The 23,284-nt window shown below is 40.0% G+C and overlaps 1 protein-coding gene across 2 annotated transcripts in view; it reads left to right on the plus strand.

Annotated features, from left to right (window-relative positions):
• The first annotated feature begins 97 nt into the window (after window positions 1-97).
• Window positions 98-23,284, plus strand: part of ebf2 (EBF transcription factor 2) — a 29,080-nt gene continuing 5,893 nt past the window's right edge. Inside the window, exons 1-6 of one of the 2 annotated variants that reach the window (XM_079251466.1) lie at window positions 98-237; window positions 1,883-2,039; window positions 3,746-3,809; window positions 5,316-5,371; window positions 5,462-5,535; window positions 6,858-6,926. In XM_079251466.1, coding sequence (XP_079107592.1) covers window positions 104-237; window positions 1,883-2,039; window positions 3,746-3,809; window positions 5,316-5,371; window positions 5,462-5,535; window positions 6,858-6,926 — 554 coding nt within the window. In that variant the 5' untranslated portion in view covers window positions 98-103. The remainder of the gene's footprint in view (window positions 238-1,882; window positions 2,040-3,745; window positions 3,810-5,315; window positions 5,372-5,461; window positions 5,536-6,857; window positions 6,927-23,284) is intronic. The other variant, XM_079251467.1, reaches the window with a different exon arrangement.

The raw sequence follows: 23,284 nt of genomic DNA on the forward strand, positions 1-23,284 counted from the left end.
CTGTTGTTTTCCAAAGTGGTTCAGCTGTCCTGCACTTCGTTTCTTCCAGAAGTAAAAAGAAAAATAAAAAAAAAGTTAACCAAACAACCAGGACAGGGGTTAAATGTTTGGGATCCAAGAGCAGCTGATACGTGAAGTGAGCGGATTAAAAGAGAGAAGTCTTGGAGAAGAGATGGATCCAATCCGGTCGTGGGTGCGTAACGTCGGGGTTGTAGATGCGAACGTCGCAGCGCAAAGGTATACTGCAAATACAACTCTTTTATTGGCATTAATTTCTCAAAGCATTTCAAAGAAGTGCACACAGAGTTGTTTCCAGAAATTGTGTCACGATTTCCATCGCTTACAACAGAAATACAGCAGAAAAGGTGAAATCCTGTCAGAAACAAGCTGCAAACTACTTGTTGCAAAATATGACACGAGTCTCCTGTAAAACCAACTGCTCCCCAACTCATAAATTATATAAAAAACCTGGTATATATAGTAAATTATACTATTATTATTTGTATATCACGTGTAGTTTAAAAGCTATGTAAAAAATTACGTTTAAATAAAGTTACGCACAAGTTGTTCAGAAATATTCAAGAACGACTTTTATATTTAATTTGCGCCAACTACGTTATTTATTTAAAGTTAAATGCAAGTTAATTAAATTAAATATAATATTAGATAATTTTTCCATCAGCTTAAAAACACGGCAATGTAAAAAAAACAAAAACAAAAAAAAACCAACCCAAATCCTACTTGCACACGTTTTGTTTCTGAACTGCGACAAGAGAAAAACATTTTTTCCGCTGCAGGTGCTGCAACAGACAATATGGCACATATCCTCACATATTCTCAGCTAGGATCTTTAAAATTTTCGTCCCCTTTACTACAAAACGCACACAGACACCGGCGTTGTCCAAACTCAGAGCAAAGTTGAGACAACACATAACCTGAGACCGCAGCACTGTGTGATAAATATCTTCACTGATGCTCAGGTTTGCCATCAGCAGCTTTTGTCAGTTAAATGAACAAAAAATCTTATTCTTTTGTAAATTGAATGTAATTTAAAAAAAAGCATCTCACAGTTATTAAAAAAAATATGAAGTAGTCACACATGTTTTGAGCAGGGTTTTCCTCTCCCAATAAACCTTCATGGCTTCAAGGACAGCATGCACAAAGCTTCCAGTTACTAAGGTATTAAATTAAAAAACTTCCCTGTAAACAGTACAGATTTGCTCTTTTATTTTCGAGATTGACAAAAACATTTTATATGCACAAATCTTGAATTTATCTTCATGTTACAATCCGTGCCAGTAAGTTGTAAATCTGATAGTTTTGACTGAACTGTGGATTTTTTTCTTTCTTTCACAGTTTTTGGGCTAAAACTAAATTCAAACAGCTTTTGTTTGTTAGCCTCCTTAAAAAACGGCTTTTTTTGTATTTCTTAAGTCCATATTAAGTTTTTCTACATCACTATAATTAATGATAAAGTATCTTTAATTTTGTTCTGAAAATATTATGATTGTAAATGCAAAGATAAAAATGAATACCAGTTGTTATACATCTAACATTAAGTAGCTTTAAACTTTTGAACATCTATTTGAATAACTCTCTTTTCATAAACATGGTCAGTAAATCAAACATCTGAGATGCATGTCTGAACAGTTTTTATTATTTACAATTAGAAAATTTTTCTTCAGTTTTGTTCTTTTCAAAATTCTTTTATACATTTCCCTTGTGGATTGAATTAGCTTTTGATTGAATTGAAATAAAGTAATGTTGTGCTTAGGTGTATAAATCTGTTTCTTAAGCAATGATATAAGTTATATATCTTATGATATAAGATATAAAAAACAATTATTCCTGAACAGTTTGTGTCCTGCTGTCATGTTTTCAGTGGAGTGGCTTTGTCAAGAGCCCATTTTGAGAAGCAGCCCCCTTCAAATCTCAGAAAGTCCAACTTCTTCCACTTTGTCCTGGCGCTCTATGACAGACATGGCCAACCTGTGGAAGTGGAGAGAACCGCATTTGTGGACTTTGTTGAGCATGACAAGGTGTGTGACACTTTCTGAATGTATTTCCTTCTTTTAGATTTCTATGTTTAACCAGTTAGTTGTAAGTATTATATTTTTTTTTTTATCAAGGAAAATGATAAAACTTAAGTTCCAAAATGTGAATTTATATTGAGAAAAATATCCAACAGGGAACAAAATGTCTTATTAGTAATAATCAATATTTCAGCTTTAACCAGGTGCTCGCCCTAATCTTTCCCATTCCCAGTAAAACCAAGCATATCGAACAGCTGACGGCTGCATGTTTACACAAGCTTTAGCCTCAGTGAGCTGATGATGTGGATTGAAAAAGAATATCTAATGACTAATTAGCAACTTGCCTCATTAGGAGGACATCACTACTTTTAAAAATGCAAATTATGCTTGTTCCTGTTAAGTTATACAGTGAACTAATCATCAAAGTATCTTTCCCTTCATGCCCCCTCCCATGCTTTAAACATTGCTGTAGGAGGGAGTTGAATTCCTCAGGTTGGACAAGCCCAAAATAAGGAAGGGTGCAGTGTAGAGACAGAGTAAGAAAGAGAGAGGCAACTGCCAGCAGGGAGCCTCAAGTCTGGTGTCGATGGATGCCTTTGGCTTGTGGTAAGAGCTGTGAGAATCTCCTGAAGTGGCAGCAGCTCTCCTGTGAGGAAAACAAGGGGACACAATCCTGTCAAGTGAAGCTGAAACATAGTTTCTAGGCTGTAATTGATAGAGGCGGCAGCGCTAATGCCAGGGCTGAAAGCTGTCACTGTGCTGCTCTTTCTGCCACATAGGCCACTGTAGACTCATATGATAACAGTGGGGAAGTTCATTTTCTGCATGGTTACCCTGGCATCTGTTTTTGCTTCATAATTATGCAGCAGTAAAGCAATGGCATTGCTAAATAAATGCTCCTCTGTGTGTATTTACAAAACTTATGAAGCTAGACAATCATTTATCACCTGAGGTGTCTTCTTCTCAGCTTTCATTGTAAGTTCTGAGCATGTTACTTCCCAACTCTTCGTGCATCTTAATTCTCACACTTTTTCCTCCCCTCTTACAGCTATCTCCCTTTTCCCAGTTTCTTTTCTCCCCCATTCTCCTTGTTCTATCTCCTCTGTTCTGCTCATCTCTGTGATGCCAGCCTCCTGGGTTATTGGACCAGAGAGCATTCCTTTGAGACCACTTAGAAAGACCAGCATAGGTAGAGGAAGAGAAAGAAAGAGGCGGAACAAGAGTCAAAGAGGGGGGGAAGAGGGAAGAAGTGAGAGACTAGTGGAGAGCCTGGGGAAAGGAGGGATAGTGGAAAGGAAGTTTTTCTGTCAAGGTCGACTGATGCTCAGTCTCACATGCAACAGTGGAACATTATTTAGACTCACACACATGCACGTATAACCATGCCTCCTACCTTGCTGCAGACATGACCATTTCAGTTTGATTCTAGGATTTTCAGAGGTTGTTATCAGACATGATAATTCAACCTCTACAAAGAGCATCCAACTCAAGGTTAAGTGCTGGGCTTATTCGCACAATGTGTCCCCCATGAGCTTTGAGCTTACAACTCTGTGATCTCAAAGCTGCTCTATGGAAAGGACGAGCTGCAGGATTATGGGAGACTCTCTGTGCTTAACACTGTGTACCGATGCTCAGCTGTACTTATGTATAACCCAATGTACTTAACTGTATGCCCTGTGCTTGTCTGTGTGCCTGTCCTGTGTTTTTCTAAGGAGCAGACAGGAGAAAAAACCAATAACGGCACTCACTACAAGCTCCAGCTTCTCTACAGTAATGGTAAGTGGGTTGAAGCACCAATGCTTAGATTGTATTTGGATTCTTTGCCCTCTGAAGTATCTAGTCTGGTCGGTTAGACTCATTGCACAGCCCTGAAAAATTTTAAAGTGACGATAGCTTTCAAACATGGCACACACACACACACATCCACATCCTCCCCTCACACCGTATCATAACTCATGAATCACCCTCAGCTTTTTATCAAATCTCGTTTTTCCAAATTTAAAGATTTTTAATTAGCCACGTCTGAATGAAAGCACGGGAAAACAAGTTGCATGCTGCCTCTCTATCACAACTCCCTTCCCAGCACTTCCACCCACCCCTGTTGAGCCTCCACATCAGATGAGGGGATACACAGAAAAATCTGGCTCCCATGAGCCATTGCTGCCCCTACTCTACCATCACAGTGGCACCCATGGGAGAAAAGATAAAAGACATGTTCTAGAGCAACCCCCTCATACACACACACAGATTCCCAAACACACTCACACGCATACATACAAGCACACTAAAAACACTTCTTTTACATCCCTTCCTCTCATCCCCTTCCCCCAAGCGATATCAAAGGCATCTCAATCGAGACTTTGATGAGAGGAACATATTTTTAAAAGTAACAATCTCCAAAGTCTCTTTAAAAATCTGTGTATAATACTCTCTTCTCCCATGAAGATATTTATCACACGCTGTTTCCTTCTCTTGTCTGGTGATTTACGGTGGAGATGTGAGAGCATCCAAATGTTCAGGTGTTTTTGGATAACTCTCCCAAAGAAAAGAACAGAAATTGCTTTCAAAATACATTTGCTCTTCATTTATACACGCCCCCCCCCCCCCCCCCCCCCCCAAAAAAAAAAACTCTTAAAAGTTACAAAAATAAAATTATACTTATTGATTAATAATGCAATGCCCTGTCAGTCATCTACAGTCAAGGTAAAACTGCAAGTTAATACAGAAACAACGGCAAAAATGACAGCCATGCAGATCGTGAGAATCTTGTAAATTGTGGGCTCAAAGCAGGACATGACTAACTATCATCAAACTTCAAATAACTCTCAATCCCCTCAGAAACCATCAAAGAAAAAAACATGAGTGCATGCCAATCTAGTTTCTCTAAGCTGTCTAGACAGAGCTCAACAATTTTTCTCCTTTTGGAGAGACTCTCCAAAGTTTGATGAATAAAAAGATTTACATTTTAAGTCAGATTTCAGTTTGAGAATATATGATATTTTGTAATTTTTAGTAAGCAGAGAGAGAGAGAGAGAGAGAGAGAGAGAGAGAGAGAGAGAGAGAGAGAGAGAGAGACCAGGTTTTAAAATGTAAGGATTCACAGCGATTTATGACTGTAATTATTTTTCATTTAGAATCAATTTGATATGTTTTGATTTATTATATTATCACTGACATGGAGATTATCTACACAACGATAATATATTTTTCCAATTTTAAGTTTCTCAAACGTATTATTTTAAAAGATACTAATAAGAGCAAAATGATGTCTTAATCTAACAGGGGTTCGTACTGAACAAGATCTATATGCACGACTTATCGACTCCGTCACCAAACAGGTAGGTAAACCCTCTTTAAGCCTTTATCGGGGTTCATTTCTTTTCCATGAAACTCAATCTGTCACTTTGCTGCTTGTTTCCTCTTCTCAGCCTATTTCATATGAGGGACAAAACAAGAACCCAGAAATGTGCCGAGTTCTGCTCACGCATGAGGTTATGTGCAGGTGAGCGAGACACGAATGCACACACACATTGAATGAAACCTTTGCCTACAGGGACGAAATCCAAATATCTATTACTCTCTTTCACTGTGTTTTTCTCAGTCAGCTTGAAATGTGGTTTTGGGACAACACTCGGGGCTCTACTTTTTAGAAAATGTGCCTGTTGTTGAGCCGTAAGTCTAGCCTGTCTGTCATCATCCTTGTTACAGTGGTAACCCCCCTGTTGCTTTCAGCTGTAACGCAGCATGTCATCAGGACAGCTCCTGTTTCTTTTTGGACCACCTCTCAGTTTGGCCTGGAGTTTTGTAGCCAGACCTCAGCTGACAGCACCATGCACTTCAGAGGAACAATTCTCCTCCTGCTCATTGAAATACAACTCCTGCAGTTGTGTTTAAGCCAAGGAAGCCCGTGTGAACACAAAGAGAAGCGTAGATGTGTGTACCAGTGCTGAAGAGTTGTTTTCAAACCAGAAAAAGTTCAGTAAGTTTGGTCATGGCTTAAGGACCAAAGGGTTTTACTTATTGGGTAAGAGAAAACAAGGGAAAACAGGGTTATGGATGAACAAGAAGGAGCATGAAGAGAGGGCTCTGGAAGTGAGGTAGTGACCCAGGGTTTAAGGGCAGAAGGGGGAAACGTAAAGGCCTGGGGAGTGGGACTAAGACGGACTGGGCTTTGCCATTGTATAGCCAGCAGATGCCCGAATGTGACTCACAGCTGGCTAATAACAGAGCGGGAGAGGCAGAGGGCAAGCGTCACAGCTGGGGAGTGAGGCCGTCTGACAGGGGGGCGGAGGGGGGGAAGGGCAGGGCCAAGCTGGGACACGAGAGGGTTGAAGCGAGGTGTAGGGGTGGCAGATGGTTAGGGGTGGGGGCACTTTTGTTATGCAGTGAAGGGGACTTTCGGGAGGAGGGGAGGGTGGCTGGCCAGCAGGCTCCTCGGACAGGACTGCTGACGAATGGTAGGATGTTGTGGGACGGTGCATGTGTGCGTGTGTGCACGCAATGAGGCTGTATGGGGGTTGAGTTTGATTTCAGAATCAATGTGACAGATTGCCTGGCTGGCTTTTCACTTTTTCAATGGTCTCTCACTGTTTGTAGGGTGTGTTGTTGTACCTTTTCTTCCTCTTTTATTCTTTTGTCTATTCTTCTCCTCCCCTCTCATGCCTCCTTTGTGTGTTCCTGGATTTTGGCCGACTGCAGGGCAGAGTTGTCTGGGCCGGTGGATGTAGATGGGCCAGACAAATGACGGCTGCTCCTGTTTAATTTTTTTTGCCTCTAACACTGACTTTTCCCCTTTTTTTTCTGTGTCTCTAACGGCCCACTCAGTCGCTGTTGTGAGAAGAAAAGTTGTGGCAATCGAAACGAGACGCCCTCTGATCCAGTTATCATTGACAGGTAATGAAAAGAAACCATGTCTAACACTGTGTCCAGCACCTTCGACAAGCGCTTTTCCCCACTACATGTTAAGTTTGAACTTCTTTGTGTATATACACTGTCAGATTCATGCACAGTGTCATGATCACTCACAGCCTCCAAATAACAAAAAAAACTTGTAGATTGCAAACTCTCCTCAAACCCCTTGACATTTCTGCAATCTTGCAGAAGCAGTTTTCCCACTAGAATGCCAAAGGGTTAAAGTATATTTATTCATACTATTCTTCAATTCATGTGTATTCACAGTGGTCATTTACGCTACATCAATATAAGGAGGCTGTAGATGTAATGCAGAGTTTCTGACTTCTTCATTTTTCTGTTCTTATCCGTTCACTTGTTTTGACTTTGCACCTGAAACTCGACATATAGCAAAGATTCCCTTTTTTTTTTTTTTTTTTTTAAAAATCAAAAGCACATGTATCTTTCATCCCTCCAGAAAGCCTCACATATATAATAAATGTTCACCTTGACAGCCAGTTATCAGGCTTAAAGCAGATGACCACCCCAGTAATCAGCGTGTGTGAGAGCCTTCACGTCTATGGGTTTCTGGAGGCCTCATGCTGTCTGCCTGGCATTAACCAGCGTGATGAATGCTCACAAGCAGACCTCATGTGAAATAGTTTCTCTGTGATGTCAGAGGCACAACCTTCATCACCTCTTCTTCCCTCACTCCCACCTTTCTGCTGCTCTTCCTTCACTACTTCCCTGCAATTGTCTGTCTAGAAAACACTCACTTCATATATGTCAAAGACCCTTTTCTTTCCTCTCCTCAGTTCAAGCTGGCTAGCTGTTGACAGTGTGTCTCCAAGGATATCAGCTGAAGATAGTTTTCATATAACGGAAAAATTGGACTGTTGTCTTTTGAATTTTCCCACAATACACTCGAGCAGCTGCTTTTTCCATTTACTGTAACACAGTTCTCTCACAATAACCCCATTCACCCCCTTTTTTAATACTCCTTCCTAACATGGCGGGACATCTTCAGAATTTGTTGCGAGTAGTTTGGCGAGGACGGGATCATTTTTGTAACTTTTAATGTGTGTGTGCACAAGCTGGTATGCAGCTCTTAGGGGTTTGATTTAATGAAATTATTGACCTACTGTACTTTCTAATCACACTGGGCATATCCCATCTTGACGAGAGCTTCTGCTTCCCGACTGGTCTGCAAAATCCTCTCCTAAGGGAACGGCTTGTTAGCAACCAGTTAATTTCTGATAAGCCAGTAGAATTTTGCATGGCCCTCCTTTATCCAACTTTACTGAAGCTTGGTCATTTCAGTGAAGAGAATGACTGGGCACTATGCATTTGCACGTCTGCACAGCCTATGTGTTGTTTATGTGGAGAAAGGATGTACGTTTTCATGTGAAAGGGGAATCATTGCACCTTTTTTATGTATTTATGTGCATGTATGTGAGTTTATCTATGTGTCTCCGTGACCCCTACTCTGACCTTTTTCCCCAGTCACCACTTGGTGCTTAAATTATTCATCTGCGTGTGGATGTGTATCTGCAGCAGTGCATGTGTGTTCCTGTGTGTGTGTGTGTGTGTGTGTGTGTTGAGGAACCAGTCTGTTTCTGTGGCTTCAGTAATCAGCCTCCTGCTCCCAGCCCCAACACCTGTTCTCCAATTAACATGCAGCATGCTGGGGCCCACTCGCTCCTGTCGCCCAACCACTGCTTTCCACCCTTCTTCCTTTTTATTTTCTCTTTATTCTCACACTCTCAGTCCTTAGCTCCCTTCCTCTCACCCCCAGCTTGTATCTGCCCCTCTGCACACCCCTCTTATTTCTTACATTTGCTATCACATGCTCCTGTATACTCACTATTTCCTTTCCCTATTGCTTAATTCCCCTTCTCCTCTGCTTTTTCCCTTACCATCTCCTTCACCACCACCCCCTATTTCCTTTAGCCTGTCTAATTTTGCCATAATTAGGCAGTGTCATTAGGACACCTACCCAAGCACAAGGGAGTTTGCAATTCCCCAAACGGCCCAAACCCCCACTTTTCTAATCTCCTTTCCATATTGTTTCAGTTTTCTCTCCCCCTTTCTCCTCCTGCTGCTGTTGCACCCCCGCCACCCCCTTCCTCTTCTCCCTAATCCTGATTTGAGAGAAAAGAGAAAGAGAGGATATCACAGCTGATCCACAGGGAGGGGTGAGGGGACAAAGGGTGGAGGGACCAAGGGATGAAGAGGGCAAGGGCGGCCGCTGACAAAGAGATGAGTCAAGTTGCTTATGGGAGAGAATTATCTAATGCCCCACTGCCTGCTGGGTCTAATAGTTTTACATCTGTCTAATCTTAACACTGCTGAACTGCTATATTCACGGGCCTTATGTAACTTATCTCTCAGCAGAAGGCCACTTATCTTTGAATGATTGAGTGACCAGTTCACTGATTGGTTTGATGGTTGATCAATAGAGAGAGAGAAAGATCAATGGCACAGGGCGCATCATCATAAACATACCTCTTCAAACTCCTGGGAGCTAAATTTTTACTCCGTTTCTAAAGTAAACATATTTGACTATAATATAAAAACATGAGAGGATTGTTTGAGATAAAATTTCCTTCTTGATCTTTACTTTATTTGATTCAGCCAAGTTTTGACTTCATGGAGCTAATTCAAGATTAATTTTGATTTGGATATATCATTAATCACTAAAAATACTGAATAAATAATGATGAAAAAAATCCTTACTTTGAAAATTTCTGTTTATCACCAGTTTTTCTTGGTCTTTCTTGTGTTTTCAGTATTAAGCCAGGCAGATCTGTTAATGGTGGCTTTATTACCATATGACCTCTGACCTCTTAGAAACTATATTGGTTCTGGGCCAAAGCTGGCCTCAGTATTTATGAGTAAACCATGGGTTTTACAATGGAGACAAGCAGATGTCAGTATTAGTATTAGTCTTTGTGGTTTGCATAGAAAGGGGTTGCCCTAGTGTGAGTGTGCGCTTTTAAATTTGGCTGTGAAGCGGAGATCAATAGTTGGTCATAAGGAGTATGTGTGGAGAGATCCATCGTAAGGCAAGAACCTTGTGAGGGGCAGTCGAGTGATCAATGGCAAGCACTATCTCACTAATTGATCGTGTTTCCAAGAGGGTTCCTTTTTTTTTTTAACAAGCCAAAGCTCAGAGAAAAGAAGAATAATCGATAAGAATTTCCCAATGTTGTCAATATGGCTCATCCCTCCCCCAGACTCAAAATGAGCTTACAAAGACTTCTACATTCTCACACCTATCATTTTAGGATTTTACTTAAACAAGAATGCATGGAGTTTCTTTATATCTAGATCAGTTGCTGCCTCGTATCAGAGTTGAGCTCTTTTACTCTTTCAAAAGTGATTGCTTGTCCTGAAAAATGACTTGACTTCAGTTGCTCAGTTCCAACAGGAATCCATTACTCTTAATTTCAGGTTGTGGGTTGTATTGATCTGTTTTGTAGTCTTGCTTCTGGTTATGTGCATGTACCACAGGTTTGTTTTCAACTAGTGAGCATTCTGCATTTTCACTTTTTTTTTGTTTCCTTGCTAATCAATATACTGAAAATTGCTTTAGTTTCAACTCAATTACAAAATCCCCCCTGTCTGGGGAATTTTATTGCTTTTATTAGTTTTTCATTCCTTACACTGATTTGAATTCTCTTACTGAATTTCTCCTGTAAAAAGAAAGCTACTTGCCGGATGGTAATGCACACAGAGGCACACTGCAGTGCATTGAAACACTTTACGATTTTAGCTTCATGGATTAACAACATTTGACTATAAATTCAGTTAACATGTGTTGCTTTTTGGAAATGTCTGATCTGTGCTGAATTGATTGGCTATATGAGTCTGACCATTAGTTTTAAACTTATGTTTGTTTTTGCTTGTCATGAAATATTTTCAGAAATAATATTTGACGATGCAAGGCTTTTCCCTGCATTTTTCATAGCCCGTCTACCTGCTCTCGCAGCATGCAACATACTTTCTCCTTGTCCTTCCTAATGGTGGGGAACAGCAGCCTCCTCATTCTTTTGCTTCAGCCAAAAAGAAAATAAAAACTACAAGTCTTTGGGAAAAGAACATTAAACTTTCAGCCAAGGAATAAATGCAGCAACATTTCTTGGGCCATGTCAGGGGCTGAATTCCTCCCCTCTCCCAGATGCATAATCAAATTCTGCCGCCAAGTTGCCCTGTTAGGTCATCAAAAATGCACTTGAGAGTTTTATGTGTGAGACAATAATGTCATTTTAGGAGACTGCTTTCTCATACTCCCGATATAAGAGTCTTATTTACTGTGTCTGTTAACTCAAAACTGCACGTTGGTAACGATCTGTGGTACAGGTCCTGCTGTTATTGTTCCTGTCTTGTTATTTTAAGATGGTTGTCTGAAGATTAATCAAAAGCTAAAAACGTCAACATGCAGAAATATGTAAGACATTTTACCAATCACAACTCTGTTACGTCTTCTCTAAACATTTTGATGTTTAGAGGAATTGTAATAGTTATTTGTTGTGGGATTTTGTTGGTTACTCCAAGTCCAGTGTTTGGTCTTGCAAAGTACATCTAGGAGTAATGGAGTGAACTGTAGCAGTGAGAAGTGTTCTTCTTTGTGGAAGACTTTTTGAGTGAAGGGGCCAGCTTTGAAATGAATAGTTACTGGGTGGGATGGGAGTGAAGCTGCAAAGGATCACAGTTGATGTCAGCATTAGAGCTTTATTGGTTATTTAAACTTTTTAATATAGTTTGTCATGGAACAAATTATCATTACAAACAATGTGAAATATCTCATAAACTTACAATGTATTTATGATTTCATAGGAAATAATGAATGGTTAGCTTTATCCAAGCTCACATCAAGTAAACAACACTTATGTGCATTTGTACAGAGATTTTGACAATGTTGCTATGAATTTCATTAACTGTTATTGTTGTTTTGGGTCTTTTTTTGGCCATTTTACAAGTGTTAAACATATCAAAGGCAGAAGTAGGGAACAGAAAGGCTGAAACTATGCATGTAACTTGGAGATAAAAACACTATTTAATGGTTATGAATTCTTCTAGCAAAGCGAATATAATAAGTTTCTGGTTTTCTTTGTTTAAAACTATGTGAGCCAAGTTTGCTTTAAAGTTTTTTTTTTTGTCACTTTTCATTTACCGGGTCAAATAGTTTTATGTATCGCACGCATGGTCATCCACCGTATGAATGCATAAATTACCTGTCTGTCACAAACATGTGCACAGACAAAGTCAGACACAGTGCGCCGCTCAGTCCGCTGTCAGAGGTCTCTCCCTGGTGGGACACTACTGTCCGGTCCCTCCAGACCCCCTGTCATCGAGCCCCTCAGGCAGGGGGACCAGGCAGCGTGGCGACAGGGCCCTGAGGCTCTAATGCACACCCGCCTCACACAGTGAAGCGGCACACAGGCTAGACCAGTGAGCAGCTGGCACAGGAACGTGGGGATGGCTCTTCCCTTGGGGCAATGCAAGCAGTAGAATGACACAAAGACAGACAGGGGGAGACGGTGCAGTGTCTAGAATATCAAACTCTTTGACAGGCACTGCTTGAAATGGTGAGAGCCTCATTCAGAGTTGGACTGGAGAAAATAAGTTCAAGGACCTTTGGTAAAGCTGCTTTCTACAAAGTGGTCACATGTGAACTATGACGATCCTGGACTGCAGTGTGCACAGGAAGTGCATAATGTGTAGGAGGTTATAGGCTGAGTTTGTGTTTGGTCACCTTTTACTCTTCTTTGGCCAGCATTAACATCTTTGGCTTCAGCCCTGCCACATGGACTAAACCTGGTTTGTTTTCTTTAGAGAGCCTACACAGGAGGCATTAGGAACCAGAGAGCACTGGAGAAATGTTTTGACAGGAAATGGGAATAGACTACCAATGGGCTAATGTGGAGAAACAGCAGGGGGGCTTTGAGAGTGGGTGGGATGCAGAGGAGTAAGTGGTGGTGATGGTGAACATTATAAGTTTTGAGTTGTGGCTCATTTACACATTGAAAGATCTTGCAGTCACCCTCGCACTTGCCGTCCAAATTGTTTAACCACTAATAGGGTACATCTTTGCTTAAGCACTAAATATATTGAATTGGGGCACTCGTAGGGTGGGAAAAGAGCAAATTACAGTCATTTAGAGGTACTTCAGACTGAAAGGAAGTGAGGGATGGAATGCTGGCTGGGTGTCTAATTTGGGATGTAATTGTGCTCTGGTTTATTCTTTACACAAAGTTTCGGAATTTAGCAATGGTATTTAAGAACAAGAGTTGTCTTATTTGGTTGGATGGTGCTGCTGGGGTGGAGCTATGGTGTGTGTGTGTGTGTGTGTGTGTGTGTGTGTGTGTGTGCGCGTGTCACTGGGTTTGGTCAAACTCTTCTCTTAAGGTCTTAAATTTCACTAATGACTTAACAATGCCCCCTGGTGTTGGACCAGCCTTGCACGTCACTTTGTTTTTTTCTTTGTTTATCTGAGTTGTGGACAGACTAAGTTTCCTTGAGGGGGTTAGATTTCTCTAAAATCCCTTCCATTTACTTTCTGAAAACCTTTCCAACACTAAAATCTACTCGTCTGGTGTATTTAAGGTTAATTTATTTAAGCAGTACTGTTGGCTTTCACTTTACTTTCTTGTAGGTCAAAAGCAACCAGGAAAGGATGTTACAGAGATACAGTCTTATAACAATAAGTCTTGTTTTTCTTTCTCTTGCTGTAATGTTATTTAAACATACAATATGAACAGAAAAAATGGGATGGACCACAGAGTGCATTTCTTCATTTATATAAAACACATCACTCGTACTTTCTAATATACTCAACCTGACTGTATTTGTGATAGAAATACAAGCCTGGCTAATTGCTACTGCATAATGTGATATCACTTTGATTCAAATAAATGTAGATTTTGTTATATCTCATTGAGGTGGCAACAAATATTGTAGACCTGCAGTCTTATACCATTAGGTTCATCAGCATCAAAGACTGTCAAGTTAACAGTTTTTACACGGCTGAAGTAAAAATGCATTATATATTTATTTCTATACCCTTAACCCAAAGTGATTCAGTTACAAATATAAGGCTGTTAAAGACTGAAAACTTCTGTGTTTTGAAACCTGAATTGTTAAATAATAGATTGAATTTGCCAATGCCATGTTCCTAACCTAAGTTCCGATTATTTTAACAACCTAATTCCTAAATTTTGTATTGTATTGTGGGTTACAAAAGAATCACTAAAAAAGTTTGTAAGGCATGTTGACTTATGTGGGATGTCGTAAACTGTTATAAAAGAGGCGTAAGTGATATAAAAGAAGGATTCTTGAATGTGCGTTGTCTTTTTTCAAACAGAAGATACACAGTACTTTTGTTGTGGACATAATGCTGTCTCGTACACACACCCAGAATATTGTGTTTTTATTATGTGAAAATTTAAGAGGGAGCTTAACAATTGTAATACCACTTAAATGTTTTAGGTTTGTGTGTGAGTTTGTGTCAGTGTGTGTGTAATGGTCCTGATGAATCTGTCAGGGCTGAGGGCAGGGGGTGATGTGACTGCTGACAGGCTCCCAGCATGCATGCTGAGAGCCCCGATAGTGTGCATGGCTCCCTCCAACTGCCGGGCTCCCCTTCTCCTCTCACAGTCCTTGGCTCCCACACATTTGCTGTGTATTAGTTACGGACAGTAAATTACAGCACCCTAGACCTCTGAGCGATTCCATTCCCATCTCTTCACACGTTCCTCTCTCTTCCTTCAGCACCATTATCCAGCTCACCTTCTCTGCGTCTGTCTATCTTCCTCGTTTTCTCTCAGTTTGATCTGTTTTCCTTCCTCTGTCTGTCATATTCATCCTGGCTCTTCGACTCCCTCAACCCTGTCAGATTTCTCTTCCCTATCTGTCTTTCTCTCACTTCAGCTCTACTTCTCATCCTCCATTCTTCTATTGTGTCACGCTACACAGCGTTCCCTCCCTTATACACATCCCCTCCACTCCCCATTTACTTTCTTACAAGCAGGTCCCTGTTGTCTGGGTTTCACAGGTTTTTCAGCTGCTTCTCTCACTCTTTCTCTCTCCTGTCCTCCCTTATATCCCTCTCTCAAACCTCTCCTTCGCTCTCCCTCTTTCACCCCTCCGCCTCCTCCCACTTTCTGGAAACAGATGTTGTTTGTCAGATCTTATCATTACTGGCTAATTAAGAAGACATCTCTTCTCCTTCTGTTGTTGCTTCTCTTTCCTCTCCTCTCCTCTCCCTCTCAGTGGCATCTATCCCAGATTCATTGTTCTTCTTAGAGAAAGGTTTGGGTTGGGGTTTGATACACATGTTATTAGTAAGTCTGAAAGTGGCTGTTTGATTGAAAGGGTATTTAAAAGGTAACTTAAGTGTTGTTATATACTGGAATGTTTGAAATCTCTTCATTTGTTCGGGGTACGATGAGTCTCCATCTGACAGTTATGAGAGTAAATTTTGAATCTTTGTCCCTCAGGACTCGCCAAGCATGCTGGGAGAGGTCAGGCCACTGATGGGACTTCTATTCCCTGTCCTGGTTGTGAATTCATGTTCTCCAGACTCTGAATATCTATCCATATCCATCTATTTGGCAGAGTGAATGAAGTCCCATGTGACCAAGCTCTGTATGCATTCTATACTTTTGGCTTAGCTCTAGAGACTGAAATGCTAATTCATTTGAAATTGTTGAAATGCACATTTAGCAGCAGGCAAGGGGTTATGCAGTAAAACACTTTTTGCACCCAAGAGAAGCTTTGCTGAATTGTTGGAGGGTCTCAAGTGTAACCTTTCCATCAGCCTTCTTTCCCTCTTTGCTCCACTATGCCACAGTGTAGTGGCATGCCTGAAGGTTTTACGGCAGTACCAAGCGCTATAAATCAGTGCTAGTAGTTAAAATGTTTGGCTTTGTCACAGTTCTCAAGTTTTGAAGCAGGGTGGGCCTGGTCTGAGGTTGTAAGGTTGAAGCCAGCCTGGGAGGCAACGGAGAGGAGGCCAGAAAGGACACAGCCAATCCAACGGATACATTTATAAAGACCTGAGCTCATGTGCTAAATGTCTGTGTAAAACTATACCTGGAGATGATCTACTGTTTTTTTTAGCCAGTGATCAGTGCAAAACAAGGTGTTTGAATTTTTTCAAACACATTACAACAGCTTTAACCGTTGTAACCAGAATATCAGTGGGCTAATCTTAACTAAATTTATTCAGAAAGCCACCTTAACGCCTGAGTGTGAACATAAAATCAGCATGCCCACATTTTCATGTGGGCATAAACAAGTGCAATAAACAAGTGTGGATCCAACATTTAATAAGAAAGCCCATGATATGAGTTTTCATTTTGTTTTTGCTTTAAATTGCTTACCCTGGAGTACATTTATGCAGTTGTGTTTCAATTAGATAAAAGGTCTGAAAATTTCTCTTGCCTGGTTTGGATGCATACATGCATCAGGTGGAAATAAAAAAAAAAGCAAGTAGCTTATGTCTAATATAGATGATACAGATGCATGAGTGTGTATCTGTTTGTGAACATAAAAGAAAATAAGATGTGCCAACATGACATTTGCTGGTGTGGGCCGAACAAAGCTGTTTCCATACATATCCCCGTATGTTTTTGAAGGGAGGAGGGGAGTGAGCTGGGACGACCAGTGTGAAAGGTCCTGTGGTGGTATGCGACAGAGGGGGTATCAGTTCGTGGAGGGTTTTCTGTGCCCCATTAGCAGTGTCAGAGGTCATGTGCCCCGGGTGTTAACCCTGGTGACCAGTCTAGCTTCCAGTCTGCCAGGGGACCCTAGTCCAGGGGTATTTATTACCTTCCACCCCCCACCTCCCACCAACTCAAACAATCACACATACACAACCACCCTACTCCATCCCCCTAAGACAATTCTTCTCATGGAGGAAAACAAATCACCCCCAGTCACTCCTCGTGTACTAATTGGATGCATATCCATACAGTGATGCATGACGACCCATCTGTAGATCTGTGCCTCGGCATTAAACATTCTTGGGTCAACAACAGTTTATCCAAATCTTCATCCACAGCCCTAAGATGCAGCATGATTCGATTAATTTAATGCAGATTTGATTAAAAAAATAATCAAGCACTCATATATTACTGATTTTTAGACATTTGTTTTTAAGGCATTGCTTTTGCCAATGTATGTCATTTTGCATGACTGATTGTGCACACATGGTTGCCTGCCTTTGTGTTTTTCAGTGGACCCATGCATGTGCAGTTTGCACAGCCTTTGTGTGACACATGCATGCATGTATCTCGGCCTGCTGCATGAGTTAGTGCTCTCTGTGTGTGAGTGTGGCAGAGGAAGGCCCTCAGCATGTCAGTATGTTTTAATGCTTCACATCTGGTTTCCTAATTTTCCTCCCTCCCTGCCCTCTCTCCAGCTCCCCTCCACTGCGATGTCAGGACACTGTTTTGTTTTTTCAGGGTGGCGGAGGGGTGATGGAGGGGATGTTTGATGAGTGATGGCCCTGCATACAGGACATCAACATTCTCCCTCTCTTCCTCTGTCTGCCTCTTCTCTCCATCTTTTTCTCTCTTGTGAAATCTCTTTATATTTCTTGCTCCCTATTTCAATAAGACATATATAGACTAGATAAAGAGTAAAATGTATAAGGAAGACAAAGAAGTGTTTGCTGTCTTTCGTTTTTCAATTTTTTACTGAATATCATCTCCACCTTCTTCTCAGCCCCCTCATTCTTTCTTTTAAATCTTTCCTCCTCCTTTATTTCTATGTTAACGCATCAGTTTATCATCTTTGGTTCGCTAAATCAAACTTGGAAACCCAAAGCCAACTTTGAAAAAGGAGAATTTTTGTACTTTTCAGAGTTTTCCATCTTTGCTCCTAACTAACCCAAACTTAATATTAAAATATTTTGCATCACATGCTTCAAGAGCTGCTGCTACGAATAAACCTGCATTTACAATGAGCGCAGGGGGTTTATGGGTTTTATGACTTTGTGAAAAAGCAGTTTATGTCAACAGTGATTAGTGCTGATGAATACCTATGAAATTGTTTTGTTAAGTCCTGTGCTGCTTATGTGCTCACTGGATGATTAAGGCCACATGTAAAGCAGAGTAACACTTATGGGTAACAGATGCCCGTATGGACTTTTGTGAAACTGAACATCCGATCTAAAAAATGTAACTCTATAAAAATCTGCCAATCTTTCATTGTTTTTAGTGTCACTACTTGCTGCTTTGTTATTGAACTAGTTTTAACTAAGCAAGTTATCATAATGGGATCCCCAGCTCAAGCCCATGTTAAGTAAGGCCCATGTTTAGTCTTAGGAACTCAAAAAGATGCAGACAAAAAGTGTGATGCAGAAGAAGTGACAGAAAAGAGAAAAAAATCTACACTCTCCATGGAGCCATAGTGTAAAATGATCCCAGGGTTTAAGACTCAGTCTATGCTTTGTTTGTTTCCTGCTTTAGGTGTGTGGATGGAAGGTGTTGCAGAGGATGAACCTTGGTTTACAACAAACTAGCTTTAAAGTATTAGGAAATTCAAACTAGAGACAATGCTCCTATAAAGTTTTGTTCAAGTCAACAATTATCTTAGAGGCTTTTTCTGTACCAGCTTTATCGGGGTATGAGTGTGTAGAATGAGTGTGTGTGTGAATGGGTGAATGTGACAAGTAGTGTAAAGCGCTTTGAGTGATCTGTATGACTAGAAAAGCGCTATAGAAGTACAAGTCCATTTACCATTTACCATTTACCAGCTGACGTCTGTAGAAAGCTTCTGATTAGTTGCAAAAAACATAACATTTTACAAGTTGACTCATACTTCCTATTATTTGGAGTGTGTTGCTCGCTACAGAGTTTTATTCAAAGAGAACTGCTTGCTTTATGTGCTTGAACAATCTGTAAATATAAAGTGTAGCATTAACACATTAGATATGAACACATTCACATAAGAAAAGTCCTTTTTAAACGCTATTCTTTGCAATTTTCCTGTAACATGAGGATCACCTCCGATTCTTTGTATGTTTTCCACTTCTCTTCCCTGCGCATGGGAAGCTGTGTGGGTGTGCGACTTTATCAAAACAAAAACAAAAACAAACAACGGCAATATTAAACTTTTGCAACCACAATAGAGAAGGGGATAAAAAACAGAGGGTCCTCGACTTCTTATTAATTATGCAAGATTAGTCTAATTATAATTCAGCAAATGAATGTGTGGCAGAAGGTGCGAGGCGACGGGGCTGGGAGATTTGCATGTTAAGTGGGCAGGGGGAAGCGGCTAATGCATGCTAATATATGCGTCAATGTCTCGCTTTAATTTCAGCATTTGCAGCTGTGTGCGTCCGAACTGAGGGGGGTGAAAAGTTGACTCAATGGGTTTTTGGGAGAGGGGTGTGCAAAGGTGGGTGTGTCAGTTTTTTTTAGAGTGTGTCCATGTATGCATGTGAATGTGTTTGCGTGTGCGCATGTGTGCATGAGGCTTCTGGTGTCATATAAACAAGGAATGATGAGAACAAGTTAACAAACAAGGTCAAGAACCCTCTAATAGTGCACAAAGCCTGAAATAGATGTAGACAGCCTCGAAAATAGGGTTGGGATTTTTGGTACCTCAGGCATCACTTCACTGGAAATTTGTCATGTCAGCCAGTTAAATGAGTGATGGTGACTGGTTAGACTGCAGTGATGAAGCTCCTGTTATCAAACCACAGCCAAGCTATGGACATAAAAAGTCAATCTTAAAAAGGACACATCATGTAAGAATCGTAGCCACTATGTGACTTAATACAGAAATAAAGATTCAGTCAGCTCTAAGAGCCAAGAAACAAATTTCATAACTTTCAAACAAGATAAATTTCACTCCTGATAAACTTCTGCCAAGGTGTCCACAAGTCAGACATCAATGAGGGAAGAAAGGAAAGGAGGATGTGGAAGAGGGACAGATGTGCCCCTTTACATGATCCTTTCCAAACTGTGGTTCGAGGGCTGAGCCCTTAGTGGTATTTTGTAATTGCTGCCTGCCAACAGCAATATTTATTGTCCTTCTATGAAACAGATCAAATCAAGAAATATTGGACACACTGTTGGAACTGAGAACTGGGTGTAAGCCAGGTTCTGTTCACATGGGAGGAAGCTGGAACAAGTGATGGAAGAATGGTGAATAAAAGTTGAGAGAGTAAAGGGAAGAATAGAATTCAATGGGTGGATTGAGGGCTGTGGGGCCAGTCTGAAGTTCCTCTCTAAACAATCATTCTCCATTAAGATGATTTATATTTTTAGAGAGCACAGTGTGGGTGGGACTGGAGTATACCATGTAGCCCAAAAAAATTTGTCTCCTTCTACAGCACTTTTCTCTTCACTGTTTTTGTTTATATAGTTGGAACAGTGACAGTGGTATAAGTTATCTGGTTTGTTTTTAATTAAGTAGAAGTACCAATATGTACAAATACTCCATTAGGGTTTAAGGGAAAACTCAATTTAAGTAAAAGTTTTCTTTACAATATGTATTTTAACTAGTGAGTGTGAGATATGATTTCATCATGTTTTCAGTAAAAACACAAGAAATATTGTGTGTGTTTGAGAGAGTATGTGTCAGCAGATACCAAAACATAGGAAACAACTTTTAATGTTTTCAGTGGCCAATTAAAGCTTTAGGAAAGATGGTTGGGTTAGTTTATATAGTACAGAAGTTGCACTGCACAGTGCAAAGCGCTAAGCAACTCAAGACTGTTATCTTATATTGCACTTAATATGTGCAAAAACTATTGTGTATGATCTTCAAGGCCTCATGAGAAAACATCATGCCACCATGATAAATATAGTGACTATGGAGGAAATTGAAAAAATGTTTCATTCAGCATAGTTCATGTCAATAAACAAAATATCAAATTATATTACAAAAGAAGGAAGCCATATATCTAGTCTCCTCAGAGACACCTACAAGTTCTTTGGACATAAACCTATCTAAGATAGACAGAAAGACAAGGAGCATGCACTCTCTGGTCAGATTACTCCACGTTTCTGCTGTTTGTAGGAACATCAGACATCTGACTCTGTGTGCTTAAGATAAGAAAGATCATCCTGGTCATTAAAAGTAAAAAAGCTAGACTCTGTGATGATGTGGAGGTGCATTAGTTTAGTTCCTGTGGCATGGGTGACTTATATACATGTTGATGCAATCAATTAAAGTCCTGGAGACACATAAGCAAAGATGACATATATTCCTAGGTATATCATTTTTGAGTAGGACAGAAAGCTGCAACAGTAAGCATACCTAATTCTAAATAAATTAAAAAGAGTAATTTAGAATTAGACTGCTGTAACAGTGATAAACATGCCTTTTTTCAACTTTTGCCAACGTCCTACTGTAGATTTGTATTTATTTGTTTATTGTCATTTAACATTTGTAAGAGGAGCAGAGTTGGCCTGTGGAAGCACTAATAATCATATCCTTTGTAAGTGTGTGTCTTAAATGAAGGTTTAAACAAATCTGAAACATTTCTATCTACGTTTTTTTTTTTTGCATTTGATAAAGCATTTCGATATTTCTTAAAATTAGATTTAGAAATCCCAGTACTGCTTTAATGGACATCAGTGCAACTCTGTGTTGTGGCATGTTATTTTTGCAGCTGTTGTAGGCTGATCACCTACTTTATGTACAGTTTTATAAATAGGGAAAGCAGTTACATCTAAGATTAAATCTAAATCTAAGATAATCTGGTCTGAAATTTTGTGGTAGAATTGTGACATAAACTACAAAACAAGTAATAATGAGCAGGCCATTCTTATAAAAAGAAAATCATAGTGGTTGCACACCAGATCAGAAAATATTTCATTAGCATGTAAGCAGAGTGCCAAAAAGAAATCCAAGTTACAGGATGATATTATGTTGGATTGGGAAAAAAACTGTTTATAATAGATTCAATACTAAACTGCATTATAAATGTAATAACTTACAGTTCAGTTACTGGTGCTTTAATATAATTACAGTAACTGAATCAAAAGAAGTAACATAATGTCCCCCAAGCTTTACTGGAAAAATAAGACTTGCTTGGTTTTTTCCTTTTTTTTTTTTTTTTTAGCACATTTTGTCATCTGACCATCATTAAACATGAAGTAGACTACTTGAGGCTGCCATGTCTGAGACCAAACAAGCACCAGCTGAACTGCTGGTTTTAATGCCTAGTTTGAAACATTTACTTGACAAGTGATAACAAAACCTAATGAAATAAAATGTCATTTACAAATAAGATTATTAATGATTTCTTAATGTTTAATTAATTGTTTTAACAAGTACTAAAGTACCATAACCTATTAGCCTACATAACGGATTGAACAATCACACAAGAGCTCCAAAATTGTGCTGTTGTGCAGTATTTGAGTAAATCTACTAAAACAGTGAAGGACCAGGATTTATTGTTAGACACTTTGTTTGAAGGCTAAATTACCATAAATAAATATATCACAACACTGTCTTATTTCTAGGTTCACCTATTATATTTAGTCTGCTGGATTTCTCTCTCCATGACATTTGAATGGCTCTCCTCATCCTCACCTGCACCTGCTGTCTGTACATACCATTATACCTTTCAGCTTGCCAAGTCTTTCTCCTCCTTGCTGTATTTTAGTGATGGAATGTGCTCTTGTTGCTGCTTTCTCTTTCCCATTGCTGTCTTTTGCCTCTCAGCATGGGGACTTTGGGATTGCGGCAGAGCTGTGTTGCCATGGCAGCTGGCTGCATTTCCGAACTACATACACCTGGGATTTGGAGTCTCTCTTCTTAGTCTCCCTCTCTCCTATCTATTCCACCTTTCTCTCAGTTTTTTTTCCAGTGCAGCAGAGGCTCTCAGCACCCCTATCGCCTTCTGTTTCTCCACAGTCTATCTCACTGAAACATAAAGTCAAATAAACAATGAGACACATAAACTTAAAAACAAAAATTCATGTCCATACGTGTGCCTGTATGTTTGTGTATCACTACCATCATCCTTCCACCTCCTTATTTCACTTTCTCTTTGGTTGTCTCTACTTTGTCTCTATTCCCTTTTGAGGGTTCAAATATGACTGTGGGATACCACAGTCCCCTGAGTCTGCTCGCATACATCACTGTCTCTGGTTTACAGAGCAGAGCTTTTCACTGGACTGTGCTTCAAAATCTCATTACTTGATTTAAAGTATAATAACATTGACACTAATACTAAACTAAACAGCTGTGATGCCAGCACTATAATCAGATATGCACACACACACACACACACACACACACACACACACACACACACACACACACACGCAGCCACACACACACAAGAACTGTCTGTGAAAAAAATAATGAATGTCTTTTTTGACTGCTGTTGG

The sequence above is a fragment of the Telmatherina bonti genome, assembly GCF_933228915.1.
Source record: "Telmatherina bonti genome assembly, chromosome: 13".
NCBI lineage: Eukaryota > Metazoa > Chordata > Actinopteri > Atheriniformes > Telmatherinidae > Telmatherina > Telmatherina bonti.